Source organism: Lycium ferocissimum, chromosome 3 (assembly GCF_029784015.1).
Source record: "Lycium ferocissimum isolate CSIRO_LF1 chromosome 3, AGI_CSIRO_Lferr_CH_V1, whole genome shotgun sequence".
In the NCBI taxonomy this organism is placed as follows: Eukaryota; Viridiplantae; Streptophyta; class Magnoliopsida; order Solanales; family Solanaceae; genus Lycium; species Lycium ferocissimum.
Genome location: NC_081344.1, coordinates 6,168,171 through 6,183,983, shown reverse-complemented (window position 1 = coordinate 6,183,983; position 15,813 = coordinate 6,168,171). Strand labels below are relative to the sequence as shown.

Here is a 15,813-nt window from a genome sequence, read left to right as displayed (position 1 = left end):
CCCTTGGGGAATACCTGGTTGGGTTGTTCAGTCGCCGGAGCTCCGGCGGGCAGTTCCTTTATCCAATGGTCCATCTTCCATCTCAATTTCTTCACCCCTTGCGCTTCCCGAGATACAGACAAGTTGAACCTACAATTGATTTCAGGTCACTGGCCAAACAGTATTTCTTGGATAGTCAATCACTTAATCTACTGTTTGATGATTCTGCAGCTGGTGATTATCTAACTCTTAACTCCTTAAACGAAATATCTTTGGTGTTTATTTTGATTGTTTTGAATTATCCTTTTCCCGACATTTTACTTGGCCTTTGCCATGATATGTTGAGAGATGTTCAGGTTCATACACAAATTTAGAATTGCTTCAGTCTAGCATGCTGCATTCCACCAAAATACTCCCTTGTCCGAAGTTTCCTTTCATTTGGGATCAGAACTGTTTGGGATCTGATAATCTGTCAAACTTATTAGAATCTCCTGAAAACTTTGGCAGTATATGTAGTTACTTGTCATACTTGAATGGAGTATACTTTCAGCTTGCTTATAACTTTATTCAACGTTGTAATGACCTAAAACATAATTGAATACCTGATTTCACTGGGAATCTAGAGTTCCTCAGTGATTCCAAGCATTTATTCTACTCTTTAAATGGCATAACACAGTATTGAAGAAAATATCTTGCTTTTTATTTATTTTGTTCCCGGGACTAACTTTTTGTGGCATTTCATTTTAGTAAAGTACATGCCTTTCCATTTGGATCTGTAATGGGTCATTAACCATAACACAGATCTTTTCTCTATTTCATCAAACGCAAGGCACTTCCCCTGCGATTTCTCAAGATTACGCTCCTCTTATAGGAATGGTACTTGAACATTGTTCATAGTACCAGCAACCTTTGTTTTTTCCCTGAGTACATGTTTATTCCTGGCGGTAGCCACTTTGAGTTAAACCCATCATAGACGCTTCTGCTGGCATCCTTGCTCCCCCTCACAGCCTACTGTTGCTTCTTTTTCTTTATCTGCCAGTACATCTCCAGCTGTAAGATGTATGTTTTTCAGCCTGGCCACTTATCGGGTACCAGAATGCCTTCAGTCTAGACCATAGTTTTTAATTTTCACAGCCCATCTTCTTGTTCTATGTTCTTTTCTTCTTTGATTTATTCTCTGGTTTAGGTAATGTGATTAAAAGGCTTGATACTAGCTCCATTTATGAAGTTTAGGTGTTAATATTTGTTTTTTTGGAAGATTAATCATTTTTATGCGTATACGCGCTCGCGCGCACACACACATAAACACATATAATATGTATGTACTTTTCATCAAAAGGCTGGATACTAACTTCATATATCAATGTAAGATGTTGATATTTGAGTTTATTTGAAGATTGAATTGTTCTTTTATATAGGTACTTGTATATTTATTTTTGAAACGGTGAATGATTTTATTCATTTGGGGAAACTCCTGTATGCAAGTAGTATACCCAAAAGTAGAAAGCCTAAAGAAAAATATGGATGTTACAAATGAGTCCTATTTATGTACAAACAGGGACCTCATGGGTGCACCAAAAGCTAACTAAGAATAAAAGGCTATTCCTCAAATGTGCAAATTTTCTATTTCCTCGAAAGCTCGCCTATTTGGCTCTTTCCACAAGACCCACATGATGTGTAGGGGCAACATCCTATGCCCTATTTCTTCTCTTATTGATCTAAAGGAGCAGCTTATTCAGTCAACTTGGCATGGTCAATTGCAGCCCGAGCTAGTTCTAGACAACTCATAATCGTGCATCCACCTGACAATCTAACAAGAGGTGATCCACATTTTCGCTTGAACATCTGCACATAAAGCACTGGCTAACATATGTGATCCTCTTCTTCCTCAAGTTTTCAGCTGTCAGATCTGCTCCCTTTATGCCAACCAAGTGAAGCACACCTTTTTAGGTGTGCTAGGAATCCAAACTAATACATGAAGCTCATCCTTCCTGTGATGCAGAGATGTCCCAGTTAGATCATTTGAGACAGATCCTTATTTGGTTCCAGGTTGTGTCGGGACTTAAGATCAATCACAAAAAATGTGAAATCACACCAGTGGGAGTAGTGGATAACATTGAAGAGATGGCACAGGTACTGAATTGCAAGGTGGGTGCTCTACCTACTACCTATTTGGGTCTACCTTTGGGTGCTTCCAACAAAGATCTTGCAGTGTGGAATCCCGGATTGAGATAGTAGAGAAGCGGCTAGCTGGATGGCAAAAGAGTACTTATCGAAAGGGGCAAGGAAGTTTTGATCAAAAGCACTCTTTCCAGCATTCCTACGTATTTCATGTCACTATTGCAGGCTCCTGGCAAAGTGACTAAAACGTTGGAAAGACTTCAGCGTAACTTCTTATGGGATACAACGGATGGCATTAAGAAGCATCATCTTGTGAACTGGATAGTTGTCACATCTCCAAAAGAATGGGGAGGTCTCAGAGTGAAAAATCTCAAGATGTTTAATAAAGTTTTGTTGGAAAGTGGATATGGAGATTTGGTGTGGAGGAGAATGCTTTTTGGAGGGGTGTGGTAGCAGAAAAGTATGGGATAATAGAAGGGGGATGGAGTTCTTGAAACATTATAACTCCATTTGGGTGTAGGTTGCGGAGGAGTATTATGAAGGGGTGGGAAGAATTTTGTAGACATGTATCATTTAAGGTTGGAGATGGAAGTAGGATTAACTTTTGGGCTCACAAGTGGTGTGGGGAGAACTAGTTGAGGGAAGCCTTCCCTAACATATATTGTGTTTCATGCCAAAGAGAGATGACAGTCCAACAAATTTGTAGGTCTCATGAGGGGGTTATTCATTGGGACTTAAGATTCAGAAGAAACCTTCATGATCGGGAGATGGAAGAATTTTACAATTTGAGTGAGTTATTGTACGGGCTAGTCACACCTAAAAACTTATCAGATGTATGGAGGAGATGGTTTATTCACTGTTAGCTCTTTCTATAAGAGACTATTAGTGAGAGAGGAGTGTATTTTCCGTCATGATTATATTTGGATCCCTAGAGCACTGAGGAAGGTATGTTTTTTTTGTTTGGTTGGCGGCAAGAGGTGTGATCTTGACAGCGGAGAATCAGGAAGAGGAGGATCACCTATGTTAGTTGGTGTTTTATGTGTAAGAGTACAGGCGGAAGTGTAGATCATCTCGTATTGCACTGCAAGGTGGCTAGTCGGTTATGGAGGGTGGCCCTTAATTTGTTTGGGATGCAATGGGTGATGCCAGGCACAGTAAAGGAGGCTTTGCAAAGTTGGTCTCATAATAGAGGGAAGAGAAGCAAAAGGGCATGGAGGGTGGCCCATTAGCAATCATGTGGGTCATTTGTAAAGAGAGAAATAGGAGGGCTTTTGAAGGGGTGGAACAAGATTTTGTAAAGATGCAAACTAGTGTGTTGTCTCTAGTTTCTTTTTGGTGTACTTTCGAGGTCCCTATTTGTATAGAGGATTGGATCTCTTTTCTTGAGAACCATATTTGATGTAGGTTCTCTTCTTTTGGTATACGGCTACGGGGCTTCCCCAATTGTTAATAAAATTATTTACCTTATCAAAAATAAAATAAAAAATGAAGCTCATCCTTCCTCGCCAAAAGCTTGTGGTAGTATGACTTTAATTGGAAAAACTCCATTTCTCCTTGCTTCCCACCTCCACAAGTCCTATCTAGTGAGTGTTGAGTTTTGTTTGTAGAGAATTTCGATCAACCTTTGGAAATTCATCTGCATATATACATTTATATTTATATACTTCGCTCTTTTTGGATCGCAATATTCCCTTCTTTCTTTTCGGGTCAACCTAAACTTTATAATATGCAAAGACAACTTCATAACAGTAGTGTCTCTACCTTGTGCCTTGACCTTAATTAGGAAATTAAGTTTAAAAAAAGTATGAATTCTTTCTTTAATTTGTGCAAATAGAATATTACTATTTTTGTTTATGGACAATTTCTCTTCTGTTTTGTTAGTGCATACTAGATCCATCAAGTCCTGTTTCAGGGATTTCATAATGATTAGTATTTGGCGCAGGAGTTGCAGCTGATGGAGATGCAAAACAATCAGACAGAAGTTGCATGGATAGAAACAATGCAGTCCCTAGTTCAAGTAATCGTGCTGAAATTTCTCGGTTACCTCTGTCTCCATTAAATGCATGGAAAAATGGACGAGATAAAGAATCTCAACTTTCGAAAATGTATAATCCTCCAAGTATGGACACGGACCCGGTTCTTGTGAATCATGTCCCTCCAATACGGGAAGATGCTCAACTGATGGTATTATCTCACCCAAGAGCAGATACAGTAACAGATTCTAGGTTTCTTGCTGGAGGAGGTCATGTCGTTTCTGGTACAACAAGTGAAGAACTTGCTCTTGATGTAGAAGAGTTCAATATTCCGTGGAATGATCTGGTTCTGAGGGAGAAAATTGGGGCAGGTAAAACTATGTCTGCTGGTTTTTAGCCATTTGAATACTGCAAGCTCTGTGATCCCTTGGTTAAATGTTAATTACGTTGGGACGTTTGAGGGGAAAAAACTATATTGGGATTCTATAGTACCTTAACATTCTAATTTTATTTAGTTAACAGAGTTTGTCTATTTTCAGGGTCTTTTGGTACTGTTCACCGTGCTGATTGGAATGGCTCTGTAAGATACTTGTCCATTTAGATCTCAGTTTCAGGAAATCTTCTATCTGGAAAAAATTATCTCAACGTATCTTTTACTTTAGAGATTCATTTATGCTATGTAAAGTTTTTCATCTCTAGCGTACTTTTTTTTTTGTGGGGGTGGGAACCGTATCTTTGTTGTGGTTTAAGCAAGGTAGCTCTGAAGCTCCCTCTCAAATAATTTTTACCCTCTCTGTTTCTTTTTCCAGATTTCATCCTTTTTATCTTAGGGAAGAGGGGTAGTATTTTTTATGTCTATTGGAGATATAACCATGCGAAGTCTGCTATAGTATGCTGGTTCATTCCTTCCTGATTGCATCTCATGGAAGTTTGTATCATTTAGGACGTTGCCGTGAAGATTCTCATGGAACAAGATTTTCATCCGGAGCGATTCAAGGAATTTTTGAGGGAGGTAAGTCTGTGCCTTCTCCCCCAACTTCCAACTAGAAATTAGGAAGAACAAGAAAGGGACCAAGATTCATGGAGATTAAAGATCAGCAGACACCAGTTATATTATTTGTTTTGCCTTCTACGCTCTTCTAATTCTGTTTTTTCTTTGGTTGTCTTAGGTTGCAATTATGAAGCGGTTGCGACATCCAAATATTGTACTTTTTATGGGTGCTGTCATTCAGCGACCAAATTTGTCCATAGTTACAGAATATTTGTCGAGGTCTTAACGTATTCCCTCATTCAGATTATCAGAGAAAGCGTTATGCTTTACCCAATTTAGCTGACCGTTTCCATGTTATCATGAATTTCAGGGGTAGCTTATTTAGACTTCTTCATAAACCTGGTGCAAGAGAGATGTTGGATGAAAAGCGTCGGTTGTGTATGGCTTACGATGTGGTATGGATAAATGTGTCTTACTCCCCTCCGCTTTCTCATTTTAAATTTTTTCAATTGGGGCTAATCTCTGACTATGATCCCGTGCAGGCAAATGGGATGAATTATCTACACAAACGCAATCCTCCCATTGTGCACCGAGATTTAAAATCTCCAAATCTGCTAGTGGACAAAAAATATACAGTGAAGGTGAGAGTAAGAACTTGTTTAGCTAGCATAAAGGTTCAATCCTAGTTTTCAGGATTGATATATTCTCAGACTTGGCAATCTAAAAAAAATGATATATTCTGAGACTTGGCTGTCAGAGTAGTCAAATCTGAAGAAAGCATCATTCTGGAGAGTGCATTTTTTTTTTCCATTTGAGAGGTCTCCTCAATGCCAACTTCCTCACTTTTTCCCAAGGGTCAAGAGAGAAACATATAGAAGTGATAGTTGCATAATCTTTCTAACTAAAGAACATAAAGCAAGTGGTGAACCTGCAGCTGCAAGTATTTATCAGATTTCTCAGTGGATGGAGAGTTAACATTGCATTCCATGAAATGGACAAGAGTGGATATATTTTGAAAATTCTGTATTAAGGAAAAATCATTATACATTATTTTACACTTTGGAGGAACGTTGGTCCATAATCTTTCTTTGTGACCTTCTAGACATTTACCATCAACAGTGGTCTTTCAACTGCCATGGATCCAGCATGTTTCAAGAAATTTTGGAGTCAATATGAGGAGGAAGAAATCTATTTCTAGTTTAGTTTGTCATTCGAATTTTCTTCTCATGTTTTTTCCATAACATATCTTGTCCTCTTTTATCAACCTCTTGGTGAATTAGTTTCTGTAGATGCGCCTCCTCTTAGTCTGGAAATATGTGTCTGGTCCTCTTCCTTTTAATCAACTTGAACCATCAACGGAAAAGATTAATTTCTTGATCATTCAATTTGACTTTTCAAACCCAATCGAAAAAGATTAAAACAAAACTCAAAAGTCTTACAACCTGATTAAGAATTTGCTTGAAAAAGAGGAGGCATTTTGAATGTCCGTGATTTTTAAGGAGGCTCTGTTCTTTATAGTTCAGCAGTACGCATAATGTAGTGTGACTATCTCTTATGTTACCTCTAGGTTTAGTTGTTATTGATGCTTAATGATGAGAAAAAAATTGCAAGTTAACATTATAATTTGCTCTTGAGTTTGGCCAGAATATGGATATTTATTTGAAGCTATTCTTTCTCTTTATCAGTAAAAGGTACTAAATGTTCTCACTTGTCTATTGTCTTCATCAGGTCTGTGATTTTGGTCTTTCTCGTTTGAAAGAGAATACATTCCTTTCATCAAAGACTGCTGCCGGAACTGTAAATTCTTGATTCAACTCTGGTGCCTTTTCTACATTTTTTTTTTTGGAAACTTGTAACATTTGTATTGATAACAGACTTAGGTAGTACTGGAAAAACCGTATTTACAAAAGAGGAGTAGAAAAAACTTCCAAGAACTGAGCCTACAATTCTAGACAGACCCTAGAACATCTAGTATTGTCTCAGTTTCATTAGAGTAAACTTTAGAACACCAAAAGCAGAACAACACCAAAAGCAGAACAACAATATACAGTTGACACATTGCCACTCCTATTTTCAAAACATCTGTCATTCCTTTCTCTCCATATAGTCCACCAAATACAAGCAGGAATCATCTTCCATCTATCTCTGTTTCTTGCACCAGCTTCCTCCCAACTAAAAAGAGTCACACCAATCTTACTAGGCATTGTCCATGAAATGCCTCTGAGGTTGATAAAATCTGCCAAATCTTTTACAGTAGACCTTTTCTACAGTATTTTCACCACAGCTTTTACTCTTGTAATGTCAAACCTGTTTTTGACAATGCTTTTCTTGAGCCGAGAGTCTATCGGAAACAGCCTCTCTACCTCTCACAAGGTAGGGTTAAGGTTTGCGTACACCCTACCAGACCTCACTTGTGGGATCACAGTGGGTATGTTGTTGTTGTTGCAAATCTGGTGCCTTTATATTCTGTTGGTCTTTGGCTTGTTTCTTGATATGATTAAATGAGAAAAAAAAATGAGTTGGTGCTTATTGTGACAGCCGGAATGGATGGCGCCTGAAGTTATTCGTGATGAGCCATCAAATGAGAAATCTGATGTATATAGCTTTGGTGTCATTTTATGGGAGCTCGCAACACTCCAAAAACCATGGAGTAATTTGAATGCGTCACAGGTTTGTATTTGTTATAGTTTGAAGTTTTTTATGTTAAAGAGTATTTTAGATATAAATGATGATCTAAACAATGCAATCTAGAGGGGAATAGCAAATATATCAACTGAAAGGTCCTAAAGCTATCTCTTGGTGGGATGCGTGGGGGGTGGGGGTGTCGAGTTCTCCCACATTGGTGGGATAAGTGGTCCTTGCTCTCCTTATATGGACTTGGACAATCCTCCCCTCATGAGCTAGCTTTTGGGGTTGAGTTAGCCCCAGGTTCCATTCTTGACAACCACATTGACATATGGATGTGGTGCTAGATAGGAAAAGCTTGTCGCATATTAGTGGACCGGGACAAACAAACTAATTCTCAAGAGATAAGATTCGAATCGGTTGTTGTAATAAACTTGTTGATGAGAAAGCAAATAGAATTAGTGGATACCTGCTAGCATATGGTGGAGTATCTGGAAGGAGAGGAATAGAAGATGTTTTGAGGGACAAAAGAGCTCAAGTTGGAAAGTTAAATCTGATTGTATTTTTATGGTCTCTTCCTGGTGTAAAAATGGATGTAATTGAGGATGCTGAAACCCTGTTACAGTTCATATATTCTTTTGTATGGATAGGTAGGCCTCACGTTCTTTCTCTTTTTGGATGTAATCACGGCACTTTTTTAGTGCTGGTTTTGACATCAATAACATACCACTTCCGAAAAAAGGTGTGGATTGGGAAGTCTAGAGAGATCGGCAACTTATGTTATAAATTGTAGTATGGTGGGATAAATAAAACTAGAAAGGGGGTGGACTCATTGCAGCGTTAGGATTTAAAATAAAGCTCTAGAAGTGAAGAGAATTAACTATAAGATTATCTCATTAAGTTTATTGTAGGAAAATTATGAAATCAACATCATGAGTGTCTATGCACTACAAATAGAATTAGACGAGAAAACTAAAATGAAAATTTGGTTGATATGAATAGTAGGACAACCTTGGTCCAATAGATCCCATGGGACTAGAGGCCATAGAAGGAAGTTGAATGGGAGTTAGGAGCTAATGTAGATATTCTGAGGAAGTAAATGACAAGTTGCATTAAGAAAGTAATAAGAGAAGTATTTGGTGCATTTAGATGCTTAGGGGTTCAACTAGAAAAGTCACGATTGCCTTTATGCCAAAAAAAAAAAAAAAAAAAAAAAAAAAAAAAAACCAGAAAAGTCGTGATTGTTGAATGAAATGTATAAAGAGCTATTAAAGTAAAAAGACAGTTATGAAGGAAGTTACCAACAAATGAATTTTGAATATCAAAAGCCTTTAAAGAGTATATTAAAGTAAATAGACAGTTTCGTCATGCTCTTGTAGACCTCCATATGCACCAGTCTGCAGGTGCGGCAAAATGCAGGTTGAAGGTGATAAAAGGGGACAAGTACACTAAGAGAAGTTGTCTCAAAAGATCAACACAAGCTTATATAAGAATAAACATAATAGAATCAAAAGATCCATATAGGGTACATTAACTAATTGGAGTCAAGTGTTAAGGCTTAGTCGTTACATTTCTGTTGCGTCCAATGTTTGTGAGGAGTTCTCTTAATCGGGTTAGAGACTCCTATGTTCATGTAGAAATAAGTGTTTGATTGAAAGAACTTTTAATTCTAAGGGAATCCCTAATTTGTCTTCATAGATAATTCATATTTTATGACACGGACCTTAATACCTCGTTACAAAAAAAGGAAAAAAAAATGAAGAAGAAGAAGAAATGGGCCTTAATAGAGCAGAACCGGTATGGATGATTTATATATTCGAACCAATTAATCCGGGGAAACCAAATGAATGGGTATGGGTGTCCTATCACTTTTCTGAATTATTTATTTTGCTTTAATTACCGCTATTTAACTACAATCAAATATAAGAGGGGCACTAAAATCTTGTTTGTGGATATCTCAATGGCAACAACCTTTTGACCATTCTGTTGTCGTAAATACTGACTTTAATTTTCATGTTGTGCATATGCATTAGTGCTTGAACAGTTGAACTTGTACATTCTAGCATTTTGCTATGGTTTGATTTATGAAAGACCAAATGAGATGATATCATGCTTCACGATTGTCGACCTCTTTGATATAGTACATTCTAGCTTCTGCTACAAGTTTGATTTGAAAGATCAGATAAGAGGACCATCTGAAGAGCCTTATGATTGTTGAACTGTTTCCTTTTATATTTTTAATATTGTACATGGCATGGAATGTGCTGTAATGAATCTGACTTTGTAGGTTATAGCAGCTGTCGGCTTTGACAGGAAGAGGCCTGATATTCCAAGAAACTTGAATCCTGCAGTGGCGACTATTATTGAGGCCTGCTGGGCTGAGTGCGTTTCTTTTACTTGTCTCTAAGTTCAAGCTAATTGGCTTGAACTTAATTTTTTAATTGAAAAAGTTCAAGCCAATTAGTTTCGTGATTGTTTTAATGTGTTAACTTAAGGTTACTTTCGATAATGTTGTAGTGAGCCGCGGAGACGCCCCTCCTTTTCCACTATCATGGATATGCTGAGACCGCAAATTAGATCTCCTCTACCTCAATCAGGTCACACAGACATGCAGTTGCACGCATGAATACGTGTGATAACCGTATGATTTCTGCACATATTTTGCATTTGGCCATGTTTCTGGATTATGTCAGGTTTGTCTATATCCAAATCTGTTTCCTCGTTATACTGAATTTTAAAGCTATTGCCCTTGGTATGTCACATCTTAGTCTAGGTAAGTTAACACTAGGTGACTGGTGCCAACAGTAGTAGTAGAATAATTTGGTAGGATATTTGGAAAAACTTCTTTCCATGACACTTTCTTGGATTTTGGATGCTTTAGAAACTGCTGGAGCTAAAAGGCATTAGTTTAGACTAGCCATGACATCATAACAGCTAGCATTCTGTTAGGAGGCCCAGCCTAACAAACCTAGCTAGGTGCCAATGATCCACTATCAAGCTTCAGCTTGAGTGATATCGGATTAAATTTTCAATAAGAAGGGTGCAGCCTTTTACTTTCTTGCAGTTCGATGGCAATTGTTTTATGACAATAGTTGTAGGGAAGTTTCTGCCCGTTATAGGGTGGTGAAGTCTGATGGATACATCTGTATGTTTTGCAGGCTTGTATCTATGCATAGTAGTTCAGACTTCCTGTGGATAAAACTAAGTTTTCTTGTCAAATTCAAGCAGCTGCCCATTGCCTTACTCCTTTGCATTGGGCATGACCAAGTGATTTTGTTCAATGTCAATTTTTGTAATCTTTGTCTAGAATTCATGTTTGTATAACTATATGTAAAAGCATTATAATGGAACTTTGGGTCATAGAAATGCTCACATAAATCACACACCATGTTAGTGTGTGCTTTATGGTGACATGTACGTTTGTTTCATATGTAGCTTTCCTTTGTTTTGATTGCTTCCTCAAAAAGAATAGAAAGAGAGTTCCTTAAAGCAATTGAATATGGCTTGTAAGTGTGCATGTATGGTTTTGGTTGCGAAGACAGAATAGTAGTTGACTTTTAACACCACTAAAAGATGCTAATTGCAAAGTGATTCTGGTTGACCGAGGTGTTTTCAAGTGAGGGAATAACGAATGATTTTAGATACTTTTGACACATATTAGGTCTTCGGTATTGTTATAACGTGAAGGGATTATGAGTGAAAATACATATATGCGCGTACAAAGTCATGCTTGATAAATATGAATATTATCAGTTCTATCAAATTATCAAACGCTAGATTAATTCGATAGATAGTAATAAGGACATCCAGATGTGCAAAATCATGCTTGAAGAAACAGTAGGCACGACCTGAAGAGTGGCATCACACTGTGTTCTGATGTAGTACTTTGCTACTATTATCTGTGTAATTACTAAGATTTCGTTATTGCAGGACTGATTTCACAGGATAATTACTGCTTCAAAATTTTATTAGCTTGACGAAAATAAGAAAAATAGGTGCTTAAGCATAGCTGCTTCTCTTTTCGGATGTTGATTCGTCGTATCAAGTTGGAGTTCCGCATCGTGCGAAAATATTATTAGAGTTCAGACTTCGATTGGTTGAGTTATATAACGCTAAAGAGACCCCTCCAAATAAATAGAACTAAATAACTAAATATTAATTTTGCCAGTACTGATGTTTCCAAATAACTAGAAACATGCATCAAAAATATACCAAACGAAGGAAAATTCCCGTAATGGATTTCATCAAACATAAGAAAAATCAAAATAACAATGACAACCATGGCTCTGAGATCAGAAAGCTCCCCAGATGATATTTTTAACAACAATCACCCAGCTCGGTTCACAGAAAGCTGGGATTAGACTGCTCTGAGCACAGTAGATCCGAAAACCTGTCGTGATCATTCATTTACTGAGGTTAGATCCAAATATGCGTAGTGCCTAAAGCATATAAGCAAAGGCAGGCAGAACAAAATTGATTTGACCCAGCAGAAGAAACTAAAGCATCGCGCTGCAGAAGGGTCGAATAAAAATCACTCAGAATCCAACTTCTGCTTCTTTTCCTCGGGCACCTCTGTCGTTCCATGTTTCAACTTAGCTTCTCGACGCTCCCTTTTAACTCCTTTAGCTTTGTGAGGCAGTGCCACACTTCCAACCTACAGAAAGGAATAATTTTTCACTGCTAAACAGAGGCATCGAATTTATTTTAAAAAAAAAAAAAAAAAAAAATCAACCAAGTAATGTCTTCTTACCTTCTGATCAGGAATGTAAATCTTTCCGAGTTTTCCTTGAATAGCATCTTTGACAACATTTTTCTCCTGAAAATGACCAAGAGTAACAACATCAATATCTCACAACTCATGTCAGACAAAGAAAGATTTGAAAGAGTAACTAAGCCAATCAAACCTTCTTCTTTGCTTTTTCAAGAGAAGTTCTCATAGCTTCTTTCCTTAGACTGTCATCAGGGAGACGATGTCGCCGAGTTACCAAGTCCATGGAAGGTCCGACCTCAACTAATTCTATTTTTGGAACTATTGTACCGGATTTTTTAAGTCGGAGTGCACAATGTGTGAAGAAAACCCTATTTGGTGACACAGCTACACATACATATACACGATCTAATCCAGCAAGGTTCAAGTTGGTCACGACCTGCATTATTGAACCCACAAACATTAATTGTACTCCTTCCAGTTCAAAGAAGCAAAGCAAAAAAGTTATTGTGAAAACGAACAAACCTCGCCATGGAATAGATCGAGCAAAACTTCTTTTAAATGTTTCAACTCTTCATTGCTCTCAAATCCTTCTCCAATAAAGGTGAAAAAGGGTTTTGACCCAATTTTAGGAGCCAAATTCTTATCATATTTGAAAGACTTCATGCTTTTGAACTCTTCTACTCCTACCTCTACAAGATCGTAAATGTGGTGATCATAGGTTCGCCCAATAACAAGATTGTTAGGGCGCTTCTTGGAGTGAGAACCATACTGCAAAATGAGAAAAGACTTGTCAGTGGGACAGAAAACAAAAGATGGGAAGCAACAAGGAAAAGGTCCTGAACAAAAAAGAAGAAAAATATTCCTGATAAAGAGATAAAAGTAGAAAGTTAAACATTTTATACAAAGATAGCCTAATGCTGAAATTAAGATTTTCAACATGGTAACTAGAGTTTCAAGACACATCTCACACTGAGTATACTAACTGCATAAAGAGTTGAAATCTACAATTAACAGTGATAATGTAATAGATGTTTTAACCAGAGCAACAGGATTTGGACTGTACTACGTAGAAACTGAGACATCGTGTCAAGTGGAAACCATAAGCAAGGATGGTTAAGCAGTAAACTAGAAATTTTTTAATGTTAAATGTTATTCTTGAACAAGGATTACTCATCAAAGCATATAATTACTTCACTAAATGAGTAAAATCGTTATAAAATCATTATTGAATACATCTTTATTTCATAATGCAATTGATTAGGGACAATTAACGACCAATTATTGTCAGGAAGCCACAGATCAGCTACAAAAATCGAGAGTGACTAGAACTATCGACCACAAAATACATTTTTATATGGGTTCTCCAAAGCTGCACAATATAAATTCTTGATCTCTAGTCCTAAATGTGCTCTCCCCCACACTGTAAAATAAAACTCCTTAACCACACAACAGGATATCACAGATTAAAAGCACTGTCAAATCATCTTGTACAGCATATAGTTTAACCATTCACAAACAATCAAATACTACATACAAATTTGAATACCCAATGCCTAGTGAAAACTACTTTCTTATAAAAGTGTATCCATCATATCTTTATTTCGTTATCCATCATATCTTTATTTCGTTTTTTCTTTTTTTCTTTTTTTTTTTTTTTGATAAAGCATCATATCTTTATTTCGTGTCTGCATATCTAGCAACTAATAACATTAAGGATCTTTTCTATTTAAATAATCAAACAATTGAAGATCAAAAGTGGACTTTGGCAACCGTGTTACCCACCAATCACCATTCCTATTATGAATGTATGCAAGCTACACATCAAAGAGCGTCATATGGCATAATCTCTGCTCCTTGTCTAGCACTCTCTCTTTTTGCTAGAATTTCTTTTTACATGGACATCCAAGGGGGAGTGTTGTGAATAGTCAAAGGTAAATAGGGTAGAAGAATGGACTCCCATGCTAATGCGCATCCCTCTTACTATTTACAACAGTGACTCTTCACTTTTTATGCCTATAAAAGGCTATGTAAATTACATTCAAATGGTAGCTTCTCCCCGAAGCACTTCTGGATTATTAGTCAAGCACAAATTTAGTTGTAATATTGAAAAAATAGTTCATCAAATTCATTAGTCAAACACAAACTGCACTGTCCAAAAGTACTTTTTTGAAAAGCCAAACAAAAAGAACTTTTCAAAATAAGTAGTTTCTGGATGCTTGGCCAAACAAGGAGCATATTAATAATGCATTTCCATGTCAAAATGAGCGCCTTTTCTTTGTCATAGGTTTAGGGGAAGAGATTTTCAAAAAGGCGTAACAAATTCTCAACATTGCACCTAAGTTTCTTCTTCCTGTATTTCATTGTGTGTTAATCATTACTGTTTTGCTAAATACTTTTAGTTATGACTTAGCTTCAAAACAAGCCTAATAACAACATAATAATCAGGGCCACAAAAAGAAATTCAGGTCAACATGGAACAAGTAATAAATGAATAACCTTTCTCAACATGAAAAGACTCTTATACTCACTTACCACAAAAAGACTACAATCTGTCTTAAGGGAGAAAAACTCCAAAGAAGTCTCGCCCCCACTTTCAAATGGTCTAATGTTATCATTCTTTCGGGTATATTTAACAGAATTATCCCTCTTCAAGTGATAAATTTCAGTCATCACTTCATTCAATACTTGGCTGGTTTTTGTACCATGTAGTATCAACGTTTTCTTCCCAGTTTCAACCTGCCAGCACAAAAAAACAATGGGAAAATTTCAGAAATATACAAGTTGGTCACTTACCTTGCAAAAAAAAAAAAGCCCAACACTTACATTACAAAAAATAGCCCAAAATATACAAACATATACATACATATACAGACACTTATACCAGCATATACAAACATATAAGAAGGCAGAGAGAGAAGTTTGGGTCATTTTTTGAAAGAACTAAAAAAATGGGTCAATTTTGGTAGCATTGTTGACCCAATTAACATACAGTGTAATTTTCTCCAAAACAATTGCCATCACTATCAAAATCCGATCTTTAATAAAACAAACTTAAAAAAATAAAAAATAAAAACTCATTATTCCTTTGCTATGCTTAAACTTACCAGTTTTGGAGCACGTTTTTCAAGCTCCCTTCTAATTCTTCCTTTCTGTGGGGTTTTAAATTTCATCATGTTTACCTACAAAAATCGAATAAAACAAGCTAATTTTATAGGGCTAAAGCACATATTCAAACATCATAACAAGTATTACGGCTTAATCCCAGATTAGTTGGGATCAACAATATGAATCATTATTAAATTTAAGCGTTTAACTCACCAATATAGAGGAACTGAAGAGAAAAACTGGTGAAACAGGAAAAAATATCTTCGCTTAGCAGGCAAATGTTAGGGTTTTAGAAATCGTTACAGGGG

At 36.8% G+C, this 15,813-nt stretch overlaps 2 protein-coding genes across 3 annotated transcripts in view; one reads left to right on the top strand and one right to left on the bottom strand.

Moving 5' to 3' along the window:
• LOC132049462 (serine/threonine-protein kinase CTR1-like) overlaps positions 1 to 11,117 on the top strand; it is a 24,413-nt gene extending 13,296 nt beyond the window's left edge. The window contains exons 6-16 of the mRNA XM_059440276.1: positions 4,043 to 4,444; positions 4,613 to 4,653; positions 5,017 to 5,085; positions 5,243 to 5,343; positions 5,435 to 5,519; positions 5,607 to 5,705; positions 6,793 to 6,861; positions 7,603 to 7,734; positions 9,977 to 10,071; positions 10,207 to 10,382; positions 10,848 to 11,117. Coding sequence (XP_059296259.1) covers positions 4,043 to 4,444; positions 4,613 to 4,653; positions 5,017 to 5,085; positions 5,243 to 5,343; positions 5,435 to 5,519; positions 5,607 to 5,705; positions 6,793 to 6,861; positions 7,603 to 7,734; positions 9,977 to 10,071; positions 10,207 to 10,315 — 1,202 coding nt within the window. The 3' untranslated portion in view covers positions 10,316 to 10,382; positions 10,848 to 11,117. The remainder of the gene's footprint in view (positions 1 to 4,042; positions 4,445 to 4,612; positions 4,654 to 5,016; positions 5,086 to 5,242; positions 5,344 to 5,434; positions 5,520 to 5,606; positions 5,706 to 6,792; positions 6,862 to 7,602; positions 7,735 to 9,976; positions 10,072 to 10,206; positions 10,383 to 10,847) is intronic.
• A 703-nt stretch (positions 11,118 to 11,820) lies between these two features.
• On the bottom strand, positions 11,821 to 15,813 carry LOC132049461 (ribosome production factor 2 homolog). 2 transcript variants are annotated; one of them, XM_059440275.1, is made up of 7 exons: positions 15,755 to 15,813; positions 15,505 to 15,602; positions 14,933 to 15,136; positions 12,923 to 13,168; positions 12,594 to 12,836; positions 12,440 to 12,505; positions 11,821 to 12,343 (listed from the first exon to the last, which is right to left on the bottom strand). In XM_059440275.1, exons 2-7 carry the CDS (start codon positions 15,571 to 15,573, stop codon positions 12,221 to 12,223), a joined length of 951 nt encoding a protein of 316 aa, XP_059296258.1. In that variant the 5' UTR covers positions 15,574 to 15,602; positions 15,755 to 15,813; the 3' UTR covers positions 11,821 to 12,220. The 2 variants fall into 2 exon arrangements, with proteins under 2 accessions (XP_059296258.1, XP_059296257.1); XM_059440274.1 differs by having other exon boundaries at positions 15,505 to 15,579; positions 15,719 to 15,799.